This window comes from Salvia miltiorrhiza, chromosome 2 (genome assembly GCF_028751815.1).
Source record: "Salvia miltiorrhiza cultivar Shanhuang (shh) chromosome 2, IMPLAD_Smil_shh, whole genome shotgun sequence".
Classification (NCBI taxonomy): Eukaryota; Viridiplantae; Streptophyta; class Magnoliopsida; order Lamiales; family Lamiaceae; genus Salvia; species Salvia miltiorrhiza.
In genome coordinates, this window is record NC_080388.1 from 28774793 (window position 1) to 28797769 (window position 22977).

The 22977-nt window shown below is 37.0% G+C and overlaps 4 protein-coding genes across 10 annotated transcripts; 2 read left to right on the plus strand and 2 right to left on the minus strand.

The window, feature by feature from the left end:
- The first annotated feature begins 300 nt into the window (after positions 1 to 300).
- Positions 301 to 3438, plus strand: LOC131013214 (protein CHAPERONE-LIKE PROTEIN OF POR1, chloroplastic-like). 6 transcript variants are annotated; one of them, XM_057941284.1, is made up of 7 exons: positions 320 to 460; positions 598 to 661; positions 1000 to 1092; positions 1171 to 1262; positions 1680 to 2062; positions 3066 to 3142; positions 3223 to 3438. In XM_057941284.1, exons 3-7 carry the CDS (start codon positions 1034 to 1036, stop codon positions 3371 to 3373), a joined length of 762 nt encoding a protein of 253 aa, XP_057797267.1. In that variant the 5' UTR covers positions 320 to 460; positions 598 to 661; positions 1000 to 1033; the 3' UTR covers positions 3374 to 3438. The 6 variants fall into 6 exon arrangements, with proteins under 6 accessions (XP_057797268.1, XP_057797270.1, XP_057797266.1 ...); XM_057941286.1 differs by having other exon boundaries at positions 1177 to 1262; XM_057941285.1 differs by lacking the exon at positions 598 to 661 and having other exon boundaries at positions 301 to 460.
- A 968-nt stretch (positions 3439 to 4406) lies between these two features.
- On the minus strand, positions 4407 to 10446 carry LOC131013215 (ADP-ribosylation factor GTPase-activating protein AGD5). 2 transcript variants are annotated; one of them, XM_057941290.1, is made up of 11 exons: positions 10078 to 10446; positions 8977 to 9035; positions 8676 to 8766; positions 7829 to 7883; positions 7650 to 7740; positions 7317 to 7552; positions 6730 to 6930; positions 6390 to 6568; positions 5891 to 6133; positions 5745 to 5803; positions 4407 to 4845 (listed from the first exon to the last, which is right to left on the minus strand). In XM_057941290.1, the coding sequence occupies exons 1-11, from the start codon at positions 10126 to 10128 to the stop codon at positions 4695 to 4697; spliced, it is 1416 nt and encodes a 471-aa protein (XP_057797273.1). In that variant the 5' UTR covers positions 10129 to 10446; the 3' UTR covers positions 4407 to 4694. The 2 variants fall into 2 exon arrangements, with proteins under 2 accessions (XP_057797273.1, XP_057797272.1); XM_057941289.1 differs by having other exon boundaries at positions 6730 to 6940; positions 7321 to 7552; positions 10078 to 10404.
- Positions 10447 to 15506: 5060 nt separating this feature from the next.
- LOC131013216 (uncharacterized) lies at positions 15507 to 17925 on the plus strand. Its single transcript, XM_057941291.1, has 4 exons — positions 15507 to 15783; positions 15925 to 16194; positions 16604 to 16828; positions 17183 to 17925. The coding sequence occupies exons 1-4, from the start codon at positions 15588 to 15590 to the stop codon at positions 17692 to 17694; spliced, it is 1203 nt and encodes a 400-aa protein (XP_057797274.1). The 5' UTR covers positions 15507 to 15587; the 3' UTR covers positions 17695 to 17925.
- Positions 17926 to 18051: 126 nt separating this feature from the next.
- LOC131013217 (uncharacterized) lies at positions 18052 to 20083 on the minus strand. Its single transcript, XM_057941292.1, has 5 exons — positions 19965 to 20083; positions 19277 to 19561; positions 19080 to 19202; positions 18720 to 19010; positions 18052 to 18648 (listed from the first exon to the last, which is right to left on the minus strand). The coding sequence occupies exons 2-5, from the start codon at positions 19523 to 19525 to the stop codon at positions 18442 to 18444; spliced, it is 870 nt and encodes a 289-aa protein (XP_057797275.1). The 5' UTR covers positions 19526 to 19561; positions 19965 to 20083; the 3' UTR covers positions 18052 to 18441.
- Positions 20084 to 22977: the final 2894 nt, after the last annotated feature.

Here is a 22977-nt window from a genome sequence, read left to right on the forward strand (position 1 = left end):
AATTTTAAATTATAAAGGGCCTCACACCTTTACACACTTTTACTGTACTAATTTAACTCTTCTTAATAATCGTGTCCCAAGAAAATTGGACAAGACTACAGGGACGGAGGGAGTAATTTTTTAATAACATTTTTAATTTTTATTATTTTTAAAGTATAAAAAAATAATAAAAATGAAAAAAAAATGTTAAAAATTTATAAAAAAGACTATAACGTGAAGAAAGCAATAAAATTAATTAATTATTTTTTAAATTAAAATCAGAACAAATTAATATTTTAAAATATTTAACTCTTTTTGTTCGATAAATTTTATCCAAATAGCAGTGCTCTATTTCGAAATCCATAGACTGATTATTTGGAATTAAATCGACGAACTGCGAACCACACGGCTGCTTCTCGGAGGAGGCAACTCCTCGGTCGGCTAGCGCGACTTTGGCCTGCAATTCCAAAATAAAAGTTGAGTAAGGCCTCTCTCTACGTTAGTGATCCATATTCAACAGCTGCTTCTCTCATGATTCTTGAAATTTTTAGTAACTGAAATTGTGTTCATGTTCGTTTCGGAATTGCGTTAATTTCCGTTTCATAAATTCTGTAACAGCTGCTTCCCTGATTGTTTGGGAGAATGGAATGCATCAGGATTCCCCAGTTCAACTTTCTTCTTGGTTATATATTCTGCAAAGAATCTCCTGTTTAGAATGTAGAAATTGAATCGTTGGCTGTTCCAGTTATAACTTCTCCTTAAAAGATCCTTTCTGACAATTAAAAAAAAAAATCTCCATCAGTGAACACACAATTTATGTGGATTCATCTGTTTGTCCTAATGAAAATATTGATTCATGGAGAAATTAACTGATTGATATCACCAAGTAAATATCACCTTCATTAATTGAAAGCTGAAATAATGTCTCAAATAGCTTAATTTTGTGGGATAAAGAATACACAAATAGTGAAAAGAAATTTTAGTTTTCACTCACTAAGAAATGGCGGCTTCTAATTTCAGAAGAGGAGGGAGGGACTCGGATCTTGAGAACCTGATGGCAGCGGCTCTCCTCTCAACCCCTACCCTGAAAACCTCTTTCCTTGGCCGTTGTCTGTATGTTTTTTTCGCAATCAGCATTCAGTTTCTGGTTGGATTTTTAACAAACTTTCAATTGATAATATGGTGCTTCAGTCACAGTTCAATTCGAGGTGATACGAGAAGAAGTAAGCTGGGCTATGTGGGATTCATCTCCCCAAAATGTGCAGTGGATACGCCTTATGAGGGTAACTTGAATAAATTTCTTTTTTCAGTACAGTGGGTTAGAAAGGGTAGAGTATGTCCGTGAACATTGTTTTCAATTTCTTCAACTTTATGAGAATGTTAGTTGTTTTTCAAACTGTGGGTGAATTAGAAGTGCCCAATATCGTCATATTTTTACGGCTACTTAAGATAGTGTCCTGATATAACTTGATTTTCACTGTTTCTGTGATATTAAGTGTGTAACTAAGATTTTCTGTATTTTTTCTTATCTGAATTCTGAGGCTGTCTTTGATCTTCTTGCATACTAATATGTGCTGCCATTATATGCTGATACTTATCATTTTGTTAGCATTAACCTTGCAAATGAGTTTTGTCAGTCACAACTGCTTCTTAAATATTTGTCAATAATTTAGGCATATATTTACTTTGAATATCCATAGGTAGCATTTCGAAATTCCCTAGGTTGAATGTCTGGGATCCTTATAAGCGGCTGGGGGTTAGTACTGATGCTTCGGAAGAAGAAGTTTGGAGTGCTCGAAACTTTTTGTTGGACCAATATGCCAATCATGAAAGAAGTGCTGAATCAATAGAAGCTGCTTTCGAGAAATTACTGATGACCAGCTTCAAGAACAGGAAGAAGATGAAGATCAACTTGAAAAGCAGGCTAAAGAAGAAAGTTGAGGAATCTCCACCATGGGTGAAGAACTTGCTCAGCTTTGTTGAGATTCCTCCCCCTGTGATCATTTTGAGACGGTTGTTCCTGTTTTCTTTCATGGCATGCTGGAGTGTGATGAACTCTGCTGAAGCGGGACCCGCTTTCCAGGTGCGTTGCATTTCTGATCATTTTAAAATGTACTATTTGGTCTTCCTTCAGAATAATGTCACATTAAAGTTCATGTTTTAGAGAGAACTACACAGTAACATTAGTTAAATGTGGAATTTAGTGCTACTAAGATCAGATCTTGTGAGCTACGAAGTCCATGTTTGGCATTTGTCCTGATTGGTCCTGGAAACTGATGCAACATATAAAATTAGAATCGATAGAGGAAAGCTCTTACTCAATGCTTGAGATTGAAAGAGTAGTTATTGTTGATATATTAACTTCCAGGTCTTTAGCCCCTCAAAAAAAAACTTCCAGGTCTTTACAGGAGCCTATAGACCAGCACTACTGGTTTACTGCCGATGATATGTCGATAAAGATGAAAGAAATTTGAGTTTATTGGTGTTGTATAGTTAACATGAATTTTGATTGATACCGTCAATCAAAATTCTACCTCGCTTTCTTGCATTGTGGATTCTGGAAGGCCACTGATCATCTTGTGGATTAAAAAATGGGCCTTAATGTGCTGTGTGATTCATGATCATATTCTTTGGAAATACCAAGATGGGTACTCAATCTATGAGAACAAAGAAATAGCTATCTTGATTCGTCATTGTGGAGACTTGTTCTATTTTCAATCAGTACAAGTTCATGTATTATATAATAAAAATGATAAAATCTTTAAGATGCATGATTTTTTTTCCTTTCTCATGTATAGATGAATGATATAATCAGAGATGCTTCTATATTTAACAGATTATTGCATGAATTTATTATAGAATCGTTACTCTTCAAAACTTGCTAATGCTTAACTTGGTGGGTAGCCAAGTAGAGCCTAAAAATTATTATAACAACTATTTTCTTACACCTGAAGGCATTCCCCGCCGGCCTCCCTCTCTCAACTGCTAACTATGTGGCTGTTTATCTCAATGAAAACTTCATCTGCAGTTGTGGTATTTGTTGTCTGAGCATCTGTTTATCTCAATGTATTTTCTTTCCTATGCAGGTGGCATTATCCCTTGGAGCTTGCATTTACTTCCTCAACGACAAGAACAAAAGCTTGCCTAGAGCTGCCATTATTGGGTAAGTAGTTGCATATTTCCTTGCAATCTGCTTTGGAGCTTTGATTACTTACAACGTGAAAACTTATGGTATTATTTCAGATTCGGAGCTCTTGTGGGTGGGTGGCTTTGTGGGTCTATAACGGTTCCACTCATTCCTTCATTTTTGTTGCAGCCCACTTGGAGTCTTGAGCTTCTTACGTCATTGGTAGTATATGTATTCTTGTTCCTTGCCTGTAGTTTCCTCAAGTGAACACTTTTTACAAGAGAAACTCCATTTCGCTTCATATGCATTTTTCTGCATAATCATTATACGTATGTTATGCTTGAGTACTAAGTAGTCTGCTTCGTAGGTTCAGTCACCCTTTCACATAAAACGAACAGATATTGTTATAATATAAAAGTAACTGTAAAATCTTGCAGAAAAAAGGGCTGATCAGCGGAGAAAAAACATATCTAATCCCAAACTAGATATGTTTAATTTCATTCCCCTATTCAAGATTTCCAACGCTTTGACTACTACGGCTGCGTTTAAATGATGGATAAATTTATTCATGAAAAATGATGGATAACACAAATTTATGCCTTTAAATGTCTCCTTCCTTTTTCAACATTTGACACAAAAAGAGATGCTCACCATTTTTCCTTCCTTATTTTCACTTCAAAGATGGATAATATTATCCCTCCATTTATTTATGCCTTTAAATGTCTCCTTCCTTTTCCAACATTTGACACAAAAAGAGATGTTCACCATTTTTCCTTCTTTATTTTCACTTCAAGAATGGATAATATATCACACCAAAATGGAGGGATAATATTATCCATCTTTGAAGTGAAAATAAGGAAGAAAAAATGGTGAGCATCTCTTTTTGTGTCAAATGTTGAAAAATGAATGAGACATTTAAAGGCATAAATTTGTGTTATCCATCTTTTTCCATGGATAAATTTATCCATCAAAGTAAACGCAGCCTACTACTTTTATGTTTCGTCTAGATTAATAGTAGTTTATGACCTCAACATTGTTGGGGTTGGTGGTGTTCGAGTTGGGATAGTGAAAGATGAAGTTATGACACGAAAAACATGTTTTGCAAAAATTGCATAAACCATATCAACCCGTTAGGGTGTATTTCAATTCTAATCATAGGCATTGGTAAAGTAAACTTAGCGTCTCAGATATATTATTGATATACTTGCGAGTTGTTAACAATCAGCATTAAACTTGTGAGAACGAGGTGTTTTACTTCTTTGCACCAAATTAACCATATGATATTGAAAAAGCCATAATATAAGACAGAACAAACAATCTTTCTACATATATTACACTAATTGCTTTCGTCTTTTCTTCATGATCAATAGATCTAAAGCTCAAAAGAACACATAGTATACAAAACATGCTAGTAAAGAATATCACAATCTTTAAGCAAATTATTACTCGGATACACCTTCAAGCTCAAATCGCTCCCCTACAATAGTTTACAACCCCCAAATACAGGAGAAAAGATGTCGAATAGCTACTATTTCTGTGAATAACTTGTGTAGTGTGCTATGGAAGGTTCAAAAAGCCGTTTCCATGTTCAATGTTTTGTGAAGAACCCTTGCGTCAAAGAGGAAAAATCATACTCTTTTCCGGATTGTGAAGAACCGGATGAAAGTGAGGATGCATTCTGTTGGCCAGCAACAGGCATACTGCCATTACTAGATGTATTATTTCCCATTGCATATGGGCTGCAAACAGAAAAATAGAATAGTTAAAGACATGATTTTCATAGCTTTAGGTAATATACAAACTAACATGTTTCTATTTCTCTGGCACAGCAGGAACACAAGCTTCAAAACAAAATAGAGAAGAATTTTCAAGTCTCTAATACAAGTCAGAATTTGCATTTGGTTTAGTAAATCATGCACAGGTCATATTTCATCTAGAGTCTAGCATAACATATCTATATGCTAGTGATTAACATATTCAACTTAACAAAATCAATGGACACTATCGTTGCAGATGAGGGAAGTTTTTTTTTATATACCATTGTGGTATAAATATCATAGTTCCATTTATATATGCAAAACACATTGCATATGGCTTTATTAGACAAAAACCATGAAAATAAATTATACTCCCTCCGTCCACGAAATGAGTACCCATATTTCCTTTTTCGTCCGTCCACGAAATGAGTACTCATTTCCCTTTTTGGCAAGTGTACCCCACACATCTCTTTAATTAATACACTCAAAAAGTGGGACCCTTAAACTATTCACACTACACTCCATACATTTCTTAAAACCCGTGCCGACCACAAATGGGTACTCATTTCGTGGACGGAGGGAGTATTATAGTGCTAGAACTCCCAATTCTTCCTCAAAACACAAATTTATACATGCTAGCAAAAATTAAATTGTTGAATATCAAATGAAAATTAGAAGTAATGATCACTATGTCATCTTAAATCTTTGGAAAATGTGAGGGGAGGAAATGAACTTTATTTAATTTAACAAAAGATATGAAGATACATTTTCCCAAAATGCATCTTCCAGAACAAAAATTAATAGTAAATTAACTCTATCCAAAGCAAATTCCCAGATGACAAAGCTGGACTAAATATTTCACAAAAGTGTCATGTACATACCTAGACGTTGGAAGAGCAAAAGAATTTCCAATTGGCCGAGGTGGTCCCATGTTTCCCATCTGCCAAAGGAGCAGAAAAACAAGAATGTAGGTACATCCATGTATTAACTTTCAAAGATACATCACCACAAATCAATTATTTTATACCTGCATATACTTCACTACTTCAGCTTTCTGAGCTTCCGTCATCATCATTCCAGGGAACTGGTAACCAACATTTGGCCAACTTTGGTTGGGCAAGTTGGCACCATTAAGCCCTACTTGTGTGTTGTTAGGAGCTTTCGGCATCCCCCCAGAAGCATTGGCTGCAGCAGCCATTAAAAGCGATTGTTGTTGAGCTAGCATAGCAAGTTGTTGTTGGTGAGCAGCAAATGGAGAAACAATATTGGACTGTAACATGACAAAGCAAAAAAGATAGGTCATATTATGGACAATAATAGTATCACAATATGAAAATCTAGTTGTCCCTCACATACTCATGAAATTCTAGCCTTTCTTATATTTTTAAAATTTGGGATGAACTTTTTTTATCAAAGAACAACAATTCATAAATCATTTTTAACTTTCCTTTTTTTTTGGGTTTAAGTGTGCTCAGGGGCCCCGTGGATGGCTCTTATACGTCTCAAGACTCAGGGACAAGACATACCTTCTCAAATAGAGACATAATATCATTTTTAACATCTTTCTGGGAATTCACTGATGTTGAACTAGGTGCAATTGATGGTGAATCCTTGAAAAGATCTTCAATTCCAGAAGCAGGCTGTGATTTGCTTTCATCAAGTTTGGCTGGAGTGGTCTTTTCTGCTGAGGATGACGCATCAGCAGCTGCAGTTACAAAAAAGACACATGAACATCCACTAAATCGCTAAAATACAAAGATGCTATGAATTTCTTCAAGGCTTGAAGACACCCCTCCCTCAACCCGCAAAAGGCAGGAAAGAAGAAGGTAAATCCCACACAAAAATTGCAAGATAATTCAAACATACACTGAAATCCTGCCCATGTATTATCGTCCCCAGAAGCTCCAGTAGCATTTTCACCAGACCCATCCATAGAAAGCATGTTGAAAAGATCAGTTGCGTAATCGACTTTAGGGGGAGAGACCTTCTCTTCTACCTGCTTTGAAGGTTCAGCAGGTGGAGCTGTCTCTACTTTCTGAACCACTTGCTCGATAACTGCAGCTGGAGCTGGAGCTACCTGTCAGAGAGACAAATAAAGGCCCTTATTTTGGACTTCAACATATTACAGGGCATAATTAAATGATATACTTGTGAATAAGAAGTATTAAAGAAGTCGCACTTTAAAAACACAATTTGTAGGGAGATCAAATTTTCATTGCTCCTCCCAACATTAGATATAGCTAGAAACGAGAAGACTAGTTGTTTTCTTGAATAACAGTGAAGATTAGAAAGATTATTCCCTCCACTGCTTTTGAACCTTCAATTGGGAGTTTTTTTTGCTTGAACAATTATATTGGCAAACCCCATTATAAAAACAAGTTCAAAAAATTCTGAGAGAACTGACCAGACTATTATGAAGAAACTATAAATAAAGGAAATGTATGCCAGAAGACATACTTCTTCTGGAACTTTAGGAGGCACAGGCACACTAATTCTAGCAGCAGGAATGTTTTGCTTTGTACTAGGTGCTGGAACATTCTTCCTCTCAGAAGAGCCCCTAGAACTGCTGAAATTTCCATGCCCACTTCTATCACTAGGTTTTTGCCACTGGACAGAAGCTTTTTCTTCAGTTCTCCTGGGGGGTGACTTTGGTTTCCCATCCTTTGGTACCCATCTCTTCTCTTCATACCTTAATGTATAGCAGAAAAGATATAATCAGCTTACTTGAACCAGACAAATGTAATGCAGGTGCATAATGAAATTCCCTCAGAATAAGAAGCCCATACTTTGCACGAATGAAATTCTCGATCCCAACTCTATCATAATTCGGGGGAAGCTCTGCCTCCCAGTAATTGTTTGCCTTTTCATTTCCCATGGCTACATTCACGATGGAGGAAATTTAGATATTGTTTTCAAAATATCAGATTTTGATCCACCTAACAGATACAGACGTCAGAATTCTTACAGTGAATAAATGCAACCTGTTCGGGAAGCCACGTGTCAAGTGTAGCAGATCTCACCTACAGAAAGACCAAACATATAAACAATCAAACTACAAGTAGCAATCAATATCTGCCACCAACTCAACAAGGGAAAGAGAAAACATATTGGTCATAAATAAACAATCTTTGTTATTACTTCCACACAATGAAGAAAAAGTTCCAGCCAAAAGTCAGGACTGAGGACTGCTTAACCACAACATAAAAAGATTAATTGCTAGAAATAAAGTGCATGGGGAAGATTAATGCAATCACTTTTACATGAACCAGATCTGATTAGGCAATGCAAGTCTGAGACAATAAGTCAATCCTTGTTGATGGAGAATATTCCAAAAATAACTAGTTACTTAGATATTCAGAAATTTCATAATGCGGTAAAATTTGTCTAAGCAGCCTTCAGTTTCATTTTCAGATATGTGCAAATTTAACAGTGGCTAGAAAACTAGAACAGTGCACAATGATCTACTTCCAGAGCACAAAAATATCTGATGTTATAGAATACAAAAAAATCAGAGAAAATGACACAGCATTACAACTTATAGAGATCCAAATCTTTAGCAAACATTTCACTTCATTCAATCGCTGTAATGATTGAAAGAATTTTGTCCCAATCGTACCAGCAAAGATTGTCAGAGTGCAACTTTTGAAAAAAATCAAAGTATCAATGCAAATTTCAGATGATCTCATAGAGTGCTTTAACTCCTGTAGCGATAACAACCAAAGAGCATTCTACGGCTAAAAACATCTAGAAATGAAATAAACATCTCCATTATCGCATGGGTAAACCATAAAGGAAAAAACCATAGATGTCACCTTTGATATGTGGACTCCAAGACTTCTGTGGATTCCAGAGCATTGCATGCATATGAATATGCCTAAGTTCACACTAGCCCATCGAGGACCTCTGCGTTCGAAACAAAATCAAAGAAAATTAATCAAATAAGAGCAAAAGAATAAAAGAAATCAATAAGTTACACTATTATCCATGACAAAAGAAATGTACTTTTCCTAACTACAACATAGAATAAGATGCATAATATCTAAGTCAGCCTCTTTTCTTCTTCATTTCCCATAGTTACTTAATTCATTTTCTTTTTTAGATACTCGTACTTACTTGCATTTGCAATCAGCACACTCCCTATTTTCGGGTAACTTAAGAAGTCCTTCCAAAATCTGATAGCATAGAGATAATTGATGTCAATCCACTGGAGGAAAACAATAGAAGGGCAAGTAAACACAGAATCAACAGCTTGGGGGGGGGGGGGGGGACAGACTTCCAAATGAAATAAAAGCATAGTTGACAAAAGATTTGAGCATGCTGATAATATGGCATCTCGGAATTACAAAAAAGCCCTTTCAAGCATAGGTACTGAACAACCCAAGTAAAAGGTTGCTAAGCAAGCTTTCAAGAACTTAGAACTGAGAGAGTAATGCAATAATGTATGGAAAGGTTTATATGACAAGGCTGCAATGCATTAAATTATTTGTGAGAATTCTATAACTCCTGCAACATCCAGATCTAAATTGTTGTCAATGTGACAGCTCGTGATTTTGGTTTTCATATTTCCATCTGACTATTTACAGTATACAAAACATTTTTAGAATAAAAATAGGAACAGCTCTTAGATATAACAGAATCTACAAACAAATTATCTTAAACTTAAAACCATCAGAAATTGTTGAAATATCTTTAGCTCTTCATATTTAAAGAGAGCAGGAACTAATATAATATAGATTAAGTCACTACTCATGAAGCAATCATTTCACACGGTTCCATCCCTGAACTGCAACCAATACAGATTCAGGTAAATAAGAAATAGACGATGAGCACAATCATACTCATCAGCAGATTAGCATCAAAGCTGCACAACTCCAACTAAACAACAATCCAAATCCACACAGAAGCTAGATCGAGATGAAAAGAACACCATCTCTAAACTAAAAGCTATAAAATGAACCGAACCAAACACACAGTATCTCATCCGACAAACGCATCTGGAAACAAAAAACCAGCGACAGCACCTTAGCAACGCGTATTTCTAACCAATCACAGCCTAAAAACAACCGAATCTGCCGATTCAATCATCTCCAAACGCGAAATGACATGAATAACAGTAGAACCAATCCAGATTAGCAGAAATTCGCCGTTCGATTATGAAGCAAACGAGATCGAAATAAAAACAGGAAAAATTCAAATCCAGAAACAAAACCGAACCTTCCGATGCTTGGCATTAAGCTCCTTGGAAACGCCGGCCTTCTCATTCATGGTGATTATTCCCAATCCGTGCTGAGGAGGAGGAGAAGGGTGGAGAGAGAAAATTGAATAACGAAGTGAAGGGCGGTGATCTCTTCCTCTCCCTCTTCGACCGTCGGATTAGATGAGCGGAATGGTGAGATATATTGAATGAGAATAGAAATCACAGAGAAAAATGGCACACCGGCGTTCGTCTCTGAATTGACTTATATTTTTCTTATTTTTATTTATTTATTCGTATCTGTAATTGTATTTTCTTTGTTTTCTCTTTTTCTGAAATTTCGTATTTTTCCGAGTGTTTTAGGTTGAATTATTTGGTGAAGTAAATGCGTGTTGCTCTCACGCGTGAACGGGATACGATTTAATTGGCTTCGCTGCTTCCCAACTTCTCATGTCTATTGAAAATTTTTCTTTTTCTTTTTCTTGTTAAAATGACTTCATGTAAATTGTAAATGCCACATAATTGTTTTTAAAAATGACTAGATAAATAAACTTTGTGACTATACAATAGCATAATAATCTATATCTATATATAAGAGAAGAGTTTTTTTATTTAAATTTTCTCTCTTATCTCAATTTTTGTTCATTCTCATTTATCTCTAATATTGAACAATATACTTTCTTTTTTGTTCTCATTTGTTGGTGAAAAAAATAATTAGCTGTCATTTTTTTCCTTTAAAAAAAATACATTGTTTAATTATAATTATTTTAAATTAAATATTTTTAACTTATACATATTTTTTAATCGAATACTAATAATGACACTATTTTAAATCAAATACTAATATTTAAAGTAACATATTTTTTTGTTACCAATTAATTTAACTCATAAATACTAACATTTTGTTAACTCATTAATCTAACATATTGTGGCATGAGAGGGCATACTAGTGTAACATTATTATAAATCTATTATATTAATGAGTATATATGCCTTATAAATCAGGGTGGAGAAATTCAATAATCTTAGATACATTATGTTATACTCCCCCGTCCCAATAGTAATGTTTCATTTTTCTTAATGACACGTTCCAATATAAATGTCTCATTCCCTTTTTGACAATATATTATCTCTATACCTAATATTTAAATAATTTTCACCAATTCACTTTATCTACTTTTTACACATTTTATAATTTTAAGTTAAGGTGTTTCTTAATTGATGCATATGTATGATTTCATCCCAAATAAACAAAATTCACCAGACACTTTTAAGTTTTAAACTAGCTGGAATTTGCATCAATGTATAATTATACTCAAATTTAATTTGTATTTGATTAATTTACTTTGTTTTTACAAAACTGCCGATCGAGTAGACAGCTAAAACTGCAACCATCGTAATAGTTATAGTTAAAACAAAAATAATAAAGATATATCTAATTAAATAAAAAGAGTAAAAGAAATTAAAATATGTTAAATGAGAATATATACTGATTTAGTATTTTTTAAGATAATTTATAATATATGCATATACTATTATTCTATAATAACTACACACACACACACATATATATATATATATATATATATATATATATATATATAATTAAAAGTCATTTTATGCTATTTCATTTAAGACATATATTACATATTTTATTCAAAACATAATTAAATGAAAATGAAAAAAAAGTGTTCTATCTACAAAATGAGAAAAAAAAAAACCGAACAAATTTAATTTAGGGGCAGTGAATGATTAATTTGATTTTAAATTTTGTATAAATCGTGACATTAATTTCTCCTTGATTTATAAAATTGCCACTAAAATTGATTTAAAATCAATTTCAAATTGAGTTCCAATTAAAAATTCTTTTTTTATTATAGTATAAATTTTAATAGTGTATAAATTAATTGAAAGGACCACCCTCAATAAAAAGACAGCAACTTTTCTGGTACATAACAAAATAAGACAGCAACTCCCTAGTTCATTTGCTACGAAAATGAAGTAATGGCATTCATATCAATATTCTCCACATGTTATGCAACAATTCGAGTATATATAATTTCCAAATATCTTTCTGAAAAAGTAGCCTCCAGAGTCAAGAAATCACTAGAAACAAAAATGTTTCATGTAATATTCATCGCCTTTAAACATAGGTAGCATAGGTTCCATGTATTATTCATCGCCTTTAAACACAGTGATACTCGAATACATATACAGAGAATGAAAGAAATACTAAATAGTAAATCTGATATGATTCATTGCCATTCATTATATATATTATTTCCGTCTCAAAAAAAATTTATTATAGTATATATTTCCTACGTTTTCTAAAAATATACGATATTTTTTATGGAACAAATTTTAAGAAATGGCGAATCAATATATTATAGCGAAAAAGATATTTTACTTTGCTATGAGTGAATTAATGTCCAAAAATTAAATGTGGATGTTTTAGTCAGATCTACCAAAATTACAAATTACACCTAACAATACTTAGTTGTACTTATACACTTGGTTATGGAATTATTAGCTGGTGAGTTTAGAATGATTAGCTAGTAGCTTCGTTGACTTTCAAACCTACTACTCGAGTCTCTTTTTCAATTTTAAAAGTCCAATAAACAACCATGCACAATTTTATAAACTTATACTAGGAGTATTATTCTCATTTATTTATGAAGATTGATGAACAAGATACTATTCGCTAAAACGATCTCGCATGAAACCATCTATTGAATTGCTGAACATGGCAACATACTTCAACGCCCCGTTTTACATCTTAAACGAATTCTACCCAATAATATGACTTCTTTATCTTCGAAAGAACTTTCTGTGGCCGTCTGTTTCGCTTGTGTTAGGTCCGAAGGGTCTCGAATAGGTGTATGGGGGGAATACACCTATGTGCTATTTTTCTTTTCTTTCCTCTAAAAACAGAGGGATCTCAAGATAGAGATCAAAACGAAACTTTACAACCAGGGGGCTTAGCCCACTGGCCACCGGGTCCTCACTTAAGTGAAGTGACCCGGGTTCGATCCCTCTTGGGAGCGAATTGGAGATTGGAGATATAAGGTGGATTTTGGTGAATGGAGAGATAAGGTGGTTCTTGGAGTGGATGGGGAACTAATTACTAACTTCTAACATGACTTTGCCCGATAAAAAAAAAAAAAAAAAAAACGAAACTTTACACGCAAACTATGAAACCTGTTGACTGTAAATAGTTTTGACCAAACAGGGTTGACGACTGATACTGAAAACTCTTCAGTAAGGAGTTATCAGTTAAGTTGCTAGAACTTAACTGATGCATGTAAGGGTTTCAGTCGAATTTGCTAAAACAGAGATGATATAAGTCTTCCTGACTATCAGAGGATAGATCAGTCAGACTGATATCACACGCAGCGGAAATAACTTTGTTTCGTAATAGCCTCGTTGAGCACGTTGTTAGTCTTAGGTTTCTCTTTGCAGTTATTCAGTATTCAGTTTATCAAGAGTAAGAACACAGGTAAGTATGTAAAGACTGAAAGCTGTAAATAACACAAAGATTTTTACGTGGTTAGGAAAACATTTTCCTACATCCACGGTCGGTTGATCAGACCAACAATTCACTCCGCAAGTACTTAACTGGTGCACTGCAAACTGAACCATGTGCTTGTTGGGTGCACACAACCGTTTCACTGAAGAGTCCACTCTTCAGACCCACACTTCACTCGTGTCGGATTTCTCACTCCTAGCACGACCTTGCACTAGGATCTCACGGAGTCAGAGTACCTTCCTGAACTCCTTTTTTCACTCAAACACTCGATTTCTTTCTCTCGAAAGGAGGTTTGAAAAACTTGCCAGCTAGACTTCAAAGAACAAGTTCTTTGGAGCAAGTTTTGACCTGGGCTTATGGGTAAACAGATATATGCCTAAGGTCTAAGAGAATGTGTGTAATCAACAGTGACTGATTTTGGCTTTGGAATTCCCTTCTTCGATTCAAGCTTTGGGGAGTTTAAGCTTTGGGCTGAGTAGCTATTTTGGCAGAGCTTCAGCTTATGTTGTTGAATCGGTGAAGATTGAAGTTGATCCTCGAGCGCTACTTATAGGAGAGATCCTGAATAGATCCGTTGGCGGAGAACGTCTTCAAGATTTCTTCCGTTGGAGAGCTTTTTGAATTTGGGCTGAGGCTTCAATCTTCGAGGTTCCTTGTTTGGTGGGAACGGCTATCTTGATGAACAGGAGATGCGACGTCTCTGATAAAGTAGCTACCAAATAGGAATGACCTCTGCAGAGAGGGATGATCCTGAGATCTCTCTTTTAATGCGGCTGTACTATGTGAGCACGAATTCCAAGAAAATTACAATCAAATTTTGTTCAATTTTTTTTTTTTTAATTCAGGCGCGTGTGACGCGCCATACAATCCATTCCTTCGTACATACTCGAACACTCGAGCAAGCCTCGAGTAAGGGCACCCCGCAACGCCTTACTCGAGTGCAATGCTCTACTCGAGTAAGGCGATCGAGTAGAGCGTTGCGGGTGCTTAGGGCTGGGAATTTCGGGATTGGGTAATCGGGTACTCGATACTCGACCCGAAAAAATCGGGTATCGGGTACCCTATACCCGATTAATTCGGGATCGGGTACGGGTTCGGGTATTTAGGGTGTAAAAAAATCGGGTATCGGGTATACCCGATCGGGTATCGGGTATACCCGAAATACCCGATTAAAAATAAGGCAGAATTTAAAATTATAAAATTATTTTTCAATTTCAATTTTCATCTTCAATTCAGCCGAATCAACCCTAATACTCTCACTCCCTCCCGCGCCTCCACACTCCACAGCTCCACGCCTCGCGTCGAACCCGCACCTAGCGGCGACCCCGTCACCGATCGTCGTTCCCGTCGAACCCAGGCCACACCGCGCAAGAATTGAACCCCTCCACCTCCAGGCTCCAAGCTTCCACCGCGCAGCAGCAGTAGTGACCTCCACCGCGCAGCAGCAGCAGTCGTCGCCGTGCCACGAGTCTGCCGTCCCATTGCCGACCGCGTTTAGCTGAACCTCCGACCTCGCAGCAGCAGCGGCGCAGCCTCCGCCCATTTTCTCCCTTTGCGCCTCCATAAATAATTCCCGATGACCTTTAGTTTTCCTTTTCTTAAATTCATCAATGGTTTCACTATGTACAATCTTCAGATGAGTGAGAAAATTATTTGGTGAAGCTGCGTTTTTTTGTTAATTTGGTGAAACTGAGTGATCGATTACAGCAGGTATGTAATTAATTGTTTTCCTAGGGTAATTTCAATCAGGTAATTTAGGGTACCCTAATACCCGATTCGGGTATTAGGGTACCCGATTTTAAAATCGGGCTCGGGATCGGGTAGGAATTTTGGATGAATTTCAGGTTCGGGTACCCAATTTTTTCGGGTAGGCCCGACCCGATTCCCAGCCCTGCGGGTGCTCTTAGTTACTAGCCCTACGCCAATGCATCCAATTTCGCCATATCTAATTGACTTGTTGACTATTGTTCTCCTTCTCATACACGCAGAGGAGTCTTGTCAAAAATGCGAATTTCGGAATATGTCGAATCAACGGCCGAGGCGGAGAATCGGAGCGCACCAGATGCCACCCCGGAAAATAATGCGAACGCAGAGTCTTGCAATTACGGCACTGCTGCTTTCACCAAGATTGCGGAGCCGGTGAAGAGTGTTGACTCTGCCATCTTCATCAAAACCGATCACGCCGCCAGCCGGATGCCTGGTGAGTCAGCCGGGCTACCGAAACCTCATTTTGTTGACTGCAGCAAACTGCTTTTTGTTTCATACATAGTCTTGCTAATAATTGGCGAAATGAAATCTGCTACCCAAACTGCACTGTATTGAATATCTATATTAACACCAGCTGAGGAGGTGAACGCTACACCGGTGAAGGATGGCGGCTGTGCTGCTTTTGCCAAAATCGGGAAGGCGATCGCCACGCCAGTGAAGATCTCGCGCTCATATTGCTTTGTCACCTTGGCCAAGATTGGTTACGCTGTTAGGGTTAAATGTCTGTATAGGGTCGTGCCTAGGATGTCAGACGATGCTGAAACAATAATAAGCGTTTATCCTACCGACTCTCCCCAAATTGCTGGGCTTCGTGAATCCGATGATGGCGACAAATTGATCCATGGTCAGTTGATTTCCTTTCACATGTTTATAGTGAATTTTTTATTTTGTTTTTGGACAGAATTTCTGCCTTTATTTGGAGAAGAACTTACCATTCTACAGCATCTGATCAAACTTCTTTGATGTGATGAATTTGGGGAAATCTGCAACTCAAGTCAAATAAGCGTTTACTTTGCATGATTGATAAGATACATGATAGAGTATTTTTATCCTTTAAGATTATGATTTCTCCAATCTCACCATTTCAATGAGATAAAAATCAAGCAAAACTAGCTCAAAATGATTGAAATAATGAAGGGCCTTGGGATATCCCAAAGTTCCAATCCATCTAAGTAAACAATGGATTAACCTTACTATCTGTGACATTTGCGGATTCTCTTGCACTTACAAAACTGTTGTTTTCACAAAAACAGGTCAGGATGTTGGGATGCCACTGAAAAATGAGTGCAGGGACTCCTACAAGCTTGGCTTTCTAACCTTCGCCAGAATTGGTTATGTTGTCAGGGTCAAAGTTCTCTACAGGATTGGTCAGTTTATGGCAGATCCTCAGACTAAATCCAGAATCATCATGTACACCAAAATACTTGCCAAAAATGCTCGCAACTATGCAAGACAGAATAACTACAAATTCGACCATGGTTAGTTGATTTATACCTGCCTATTAATGTGGTTTCGGACTCAGTGATGTCGTTGCTTGTATGTTTTTTGCTTCACTGGGCTCTTGATTAATTGTCTTGCAGTTCTACAGTTCCAGGTCTATCGTCTTTGCTGTCACATTTTTTGAACAATTTACAAGCTAAGAGATTTCAAATGAATTTGACATTTTATAGTGTATGATATATATTTCTTCGTATGTGTAATTGAGTGAGACTAGATATAGATGTCCTGTACCTAGGCAACTTTTTTCTGTTGCAAAATTCAAACTGGATGTATTGGGAGCCTATGGTAAACAGATTGAGTAGGATTTCAACTGAGGTTGTTTCTATATGCAGGCGGAGCTGCGATTTTCATCATTATATGCGGCACCTTAATCGAAGTTGTATCGAAAGAGATGGCAGATTCTCCAGAACAACACGTAAGTGGTAGCCAAGAGTTCATCACAGGAGTAGAGATGCATGGCAAGGCTGCGGAACCTGTCCCCAACTGCGGACATGACTGGTTTTCAGATGCATATAAAGGCCTAAAAGACATGGTTGGAGCCATTCCACTGAATGAAATTTTGGCCTTTATGGTGAGAGAATTTAGGGCCTTTCTGAGGAAAGAACCTTTTCGTTCTCGGATTTTCAGCAAACAATTCCTAACAATGGAATCTTTGGCCTTCATGATGAGAGAGTTTTTTGTGTATATGATGAAACAGCTTTTTGGTGCTCAGTTTTTCAGCCATATAGATGAGATCATAGTGGCTGTGATGAGAGACCTTTTCAATATCGATCTTGTCAATGAGTCGGGGTTCCATGGATCAGCAATGAAAGGGGGGAAGAAGAAAGGGATGCATAAATATTAGTAGTAAGTTTGTGTGTGTGAGTGCTTACTCTACTGGGGGTTGAAAGGGGGAAGAAGAAAGGGATGCATAAATAATTAGTAGTAGTAAGTTTGTGTGTGTGAGTGCTTACTCTACTGGGGGTTTCTGTAGTTAGTGCTTTTATGCAGACATGTCATCTTAAATGCTTGTGTGTAACAATATGGTAACCATGCTTTTATATGATTTGGTATCTACTGTTTTATATGCCATTAATTTTGCTTCGTTTAATTTGATCCCTCAAAGTTTTAATTTGATTTTGGGTTAATAGTATTTCGTGTCTCATGTTTTATATGCCATTAATTTTGCTTCGTTTAATTTGACCCCTCAAAGTTTTAATTTGATTTTGGGTTAATAGTTTCGTGTCTCATGTTTTATATGCCATTAATTTTGCTTCGTTTAGTTTGACCCCTCAAAGTTTTAATTTGATTTTGGGTTAATAGTAGAAAAATATCAACAAGTTTTGGGGTGATTTTGGGTTAATAGTATTTCGTGTCTCATTGGGTGATAGAAAAATATCAACAAGTTTTGGGGTGTTCTACTCGTCTAGAGATAGAGCTGTCAAATCGTTGGGCTGAAAAAGACATTAGCCAGCCCGACCAAAATGAGGCTTTTCAAATCAATGGGGAGTTCGAACAAGTCCGATGTGGGATTTGAAAATTTGTGACACTCACACTAACTATTTTGACAGTAGTTGTAGGGATACAAAAAAGGAAGTTGAAAATGAGGTGATCAATCTGTTTTGTTGGTATCGGTTTGAGTAAGTGATGCAGTTCGGTAAGGCTGAGGCGGGTATGCATATCGCATGAGCAGAGAGAAGAAAACCATCTCCACTATCACCAACACATTTTCAACTGCTTCTTCCAAATGCTCCACGTCCAGCCCCAGCTTATCCGATTTAAGGATCCCCATCGCCACCAACACATCCAGCACCATTCCCTGCACAGATACACGCACATCACTCCTCCACTCTGCCCCATGCTTCACAACTAAATCAATCATATTCATACCTGCCAGAAGGAGAAGAAGACGATGCCCTTGATGCACAAGAACTTGGCAAGCGGCTTGTGCGCCTCCAGCTCCTTCGCGAAAACATGGTGGAGCAGCACCAACGAGTAGAGCGCCAAGGAGACGGAGACGTTCAGGATAACGGTGAGCGTCCAGCTCAGCCACTCCGGATACACTCCGAGAAGCTGCAACGCTATCATCAGCACCGAGCACACAGGGCGGATCACCACAAACTGCCATGTCCAGTTCTTCAGAAGCTTCAAGTTTTTGTGGTCCAATCGCACCGTGTGAGGCTGCATGCATGAATGATTCAGGAAAAGTTTGAAATTGATCATGCATCATGTTGTATATATGTTGCATGCCTGGAAAAGAGTGATGGGGAAGGAGTGATGGATTTCCCTTCCTTTGATGTGATCAGGCACTATGTTTTGGCTGATGGATATGTTGAGGTAAGCATACATCAAACTCAGAAACTTAGCCATCACCTGTATATGTATTTAATTATATGAAAACAAATGGAGTAACACATTTATTCATAACTATTGAGATAATTACTCACTAGAGCCTCGTAGCACTCTTTGACAGAGTCGAGGAAAGTGAAGAAAGTGGAGCTCCCTTGTACGACTATGAAGCCCGCGTAGGAGTCGATGGCGTACAAGGGAGCCATGAGAACGATGACGACTATGGCCTTCTGCTCTTTGGGGTTGTTCCATGATAAGTAATGCTGGGATACTAACTGTATCGACAGCTGCAGAGTTACCATCAAACATATGGTTGATCCTATCAAACTCACTTGGCTGCTTTCCATACTATCACACAATCTTATCTCATTCTTCTTCAACACCTAATTAACCACATCAACATCACATTTCCAAATCTATGTTTCTACTAGCAGATTAGTTTGGATTTTCCAGCGGCATAATGGATTCAAGAAACCAATATTTATGAAATGCATGCAGTTAACATATATACATAGATGGCAATGGAGTTTGAGATTCAAGAAAGATGTAATTATTTATTTTCAACCATTGAAAACTGCCTCTACAATGCAGCTGGAAAACAAATGCTTTAATTTTTGCCCTCCCTAAATATTAAGTCCTAGCTAATTACATGTGCAGATGATTAATTAATCTATGTTCCTAATCCACCAAGAACGGCAACAAATTTATGAACAGGCAACTAATTCTAAGCAAAATTAAAAACATATGTCATGAGCAAAGGGAATAAAGAAATTCTGATAATCTCACATGCGCTATGAGCAAAGAGGAAAGAATAAAATGAAGAACTTGCGCAGAATTGCGGGCTGTGAAATTTTCATGGAAAAAAAAAAAAATCAAAGTGACGTGATGGATACTTCCTCACTCACGTGCCGCCATGCAATGGAATTGACCGTTAATCTGTAACTAAAATTACGTAATTTTAGTTGTAACTAACAAGTGGATTCGTAAGAGTTTATGGGAGGTCTGATTAAATTTTTTAAGCTCGTTAAACCATCTTATGTTAGAATCCAAACTTATTAATTTATGAATATGTTTAAGTAGCTTAGCTTGAAAACACACCGGCGAAATTCGAATTATGATTTCAGTTACAAGGTGATCGATGTTCTACCAATTAGGGTACCCGAGAGAGAGAGAGAGAGAGATGTGAGATGATTTTTTGAAATTAATTTTGCAATCCTTTTCAATTTTTAAATGAAAAATAGTTTTCATTGGGGAAGTGTCACATCAACACTTAAACTCCCTCCGTCTCACTAGAATAGGCTCAATTATTTTGGGCACTGAGATTAAGAAATTCATTTTTTAAGGAAAAAATGGTGTGGTCCACACCAATTAAATACATTAATTTTTTTTCATTCAAAATGGATAATGAACCTATATATTCTAGTGAGACATTCCAAAATGAAACATGAGTCTATTAAGGCCGTGTTTGATTACTTGATTCGGATAAGCCATTTTAAGCAAACCACATGAAAGGTAACATGGTTTGGTCTGGATAAGCATAATGGGTTGTGCATTTGATAGCCCATTGGCATAGACGTGCAAACCCAAGCTATACGTTTGATAGTTGTTCATAATATCATCCTTAGAAACTGAAATGGCTGATATACCCTCACCATCCTTCTAGAATACCAAACGTCTACCCTCCGGCTGATCTTCCGCCTGCTTGTGAAAATGTAGAATGCCAATAGTCTGCCCTCCATCTGATTTCCCGCCTGCTTGTGAAAATGGGAGGGAAAATATTTGGATTTCTATAAATTCCACCAGAGGAGCACTGTTCATTTCACTCATTTCCATTCGAAGAGGTCTCGCAATTACTGGTGTTACAAAATCACTCGTGCCACACCGTGAATTTGCGAAGGCAAGATGGCTTCGACTCATCAAGGTTATTAACCTTTACCCTCTTCCATCTGTTTTCTTGTATACACATTATCATTAAGGTTTAATTGAGGATAGAATCGTTGGGTTTATAGTTTATGTACCTGTGATGTTTGGTTTTTTTGGATTTATATATTTTCCATCATATATTTGTTACTTTGCAACTTGATACCAGGATAGTTGTTGTGTATGAGTATCTATAATTTGTATGGGTGTTTGTAAGTTTTAATACTCTGTACCGATTGTTTTAGGGAGCAATGAACTCTACCGTGCCCGCGTCAATAAGACCGACAAAACACGCCGGAGTTGGACATGTAAGGAGGAGGATACGCTGATATGCTCGTTGAAGGAGTTGGTTGTCCAAGGTTGGAAATTGGATAACGAGTTTAGGGCGGGGTATCTCAACAAACTAGAAGAAGCGATGAGGGTTGTTTTTCCAGAAACTGATTTGAAGGGTATTCCGCACATCAACTCTAAGATATGTGCGTGGAAAAGGAACTACTACAGTTTGACGGCGATACTATCACGCAGCGGGATAGGCTTCAATACCAACGATGATCACATGATCGATTGTGCGAATGAGCAATGGGAACAAATTGTGAAGGTACTTTTCAAACATATATGTGTTCTCCTATTTGGCAGTTTAATTTTTTATTGTTTTACATATCTGTTACATACATCTTTGTAGTGTGATCCGAATGCAAGATTGATGAGGTTCAAATCTTGGCCGATGTTGGATGATTGGAAAGAGGTTTTTGGAAAAGATCGAGCGACGGGGGAGCACGCGGAGGACATTATGGTTGCAGTCAACGACATGCATCGCCGCGAGAACATGTCACAGCTCACTCCAGAATCGGATTACCATGTTAATCTCGATGACATACAGGAGCCTGAAATGGTTGAAGAGAGTATTGGCCAAAGCAGCCATGGGAAGAGCACCAAGGACACGGATAATGGTGGAGTCGGTAGAAAGAAGCGTAAAGCACGCGATGACATGAATGGCTTATGCGATGTTATTCGTGAAGTTTATCAGGACACTGGTAAGCGACTCGAAAACTTGACTGCTCGCATTGGCTACGATTTTGATATGGGAAAGGCTAAGCAGGATGTGTTCGAGCATTTGGGAGAAATTCCAGGTCTTTCATTGGAGGATAAGTTCGACGTTTGTGAGCTCCTCGCCTACAAAGTGGAGCGTCTCGAGATATTTCGGGGTCTGCCGGTGGATGCACGTCCGGCATATGCGAGGTGTTTGCTCGAGGGCAGGAGCAAATGATTATATCATTAACTTCGATACTTTTTAGATTACTGACTGTGTTTTTTGGCTTGGGCAGTAGACTTTGGTTTTGGGCAATGCTTTTTGGGTAGTAGACTTGTGTTTTTTGGCATTAGCCCTTTGTGTTTTTGGCATTTCAGTCAGTTCTTAATTATGATGTAGACTCATCTCATTTGAAGTTCTTAATGCAAATCTGTTTTCCTTTCAATAGTTTCTGTTATTGTTTTTTTGCACTTGTGTTGTTCTTGTTCACAATGGTTTTAGTTCATTGTTTAATAGCCGAAAAATAAATCAAATTCCACAAGCATCATATATATATGTAACTTGTACAAATTAATAGCTGTTCTTATTTTATATCAATTCTTTAATAGCTCTTCTTGTACAGATTAATAACTTTTTTGGATAAAGAAATAATACAGCAGCATTTCGCATATATATTGATAAAGTGATTAACACAAAAACTTAACGCCATAATATTCATTGATCAAAAAGCATGGTCACAGACAAATCAAAATGCAAACTTGGACCATGAAGAACATGAACAACTTGCCAACAAAACGACATTAAGAAAAAGAAAACAAGATCACTTGAGGGTCGGTGAATTATCCAATA

What these genes read in the sequence shown, in the direction of transcription:
- LOC131013214 (XM_057941285.1), top strand. Translation starts at nt 1,034, where the DNA reads ATGGCAGCGGCTCTCCTCTCAACCCCTACCCTGAAAACCTCTTTCCTT. An exon ending in AGTGGATACGCCTTATGAGG is followed by an intron (nt 1,263 to 1,679) that starts GTAACTTGAATA and finishes GAATATCCATAG; the next exon opens with GTAGCATTTCGAAATTCCCT. An exon ending in AAGCGGGACCCGCTTTCCAG is followed by an intron (nt 2,063 to 3,065) that starts GTGCGTTGCATT and finishes TTTCCTATGCAG; the next exon opens with GTGGCATTATCCCTTGGAGC.
- LOC131013215 (XM_057941289.1), bottom strand. Translation starts at nt 10,128, where the DNA reads ATGAATGAGAAGGCCGGCGTTTCCAAGGAGCTTAATGCCAAGCATCGG. An exon ending in TTGGAGTCCACATATCAAAG is followed by an intron (nt 7,884 to 8,675) that starts GTGACATCTATG and finishes GTCTTTCTGTAG; the next exon opens with GTGAGATCTGCTACACTTGA. An exon ending in GAGAATTTCATTCGTGCAAA is followed by an intron (nt 7,553 to 7,649) that starts GTATGGGCTTCT and finishes CTATACATTAAG; the next exon opens with GTATGAAGAGAAGAGATGGG.
- LOC131013216 (XM_057941291.1), top strand. Translation starts at nt 15,588, where the DNA reads ATGCGAATTTCGGAATATGTCGAATCAACGGCCGAGGCGGAGAATCGG. An exon ending in TGGCGACAAATTGATCCATG is followed by an intron (nt 16,195 to 16,603) that starts GTCAGTTGATTT and finishes TCACAAAAACAG; the next exon opens with GTCAGGATGTTGGGATGCCA. An exon ending in TAACTACAAATTCGACCATG is followed by an intron (nt 16,829 to 17,182) that starts GTTAGTTGATTT and finishes TTCTATATGCAG; the next exon opens with GCGGAGCTGCGATTTTCATC.
- LOC131013217 (XM_057941292.1), bottom strand. Translation starts at nt 19,525, where the DNA reads ATGGAAAGCAGCCAAGTGAGTTTGATAGGATCAACCATATGTTTGATG. An exon ending in TCCCCATCACTCTTTTCCAG is followed by an intron (nt 19,011 to 19,079) that starts GCATGCAACATA and finishes TCATGCATGCAG; the next exon opens with CCTCACACGGTGCGATTGGA. An exon ending in TCTTCTTCTCCTTCTGGCAG is followed by an intron (nt 18,649 to 18,719) that starts GTATGAATATGA and finishes GTATCTGTGCAG; the next exon opens with GGAATGGTGCTGGATGTGTT.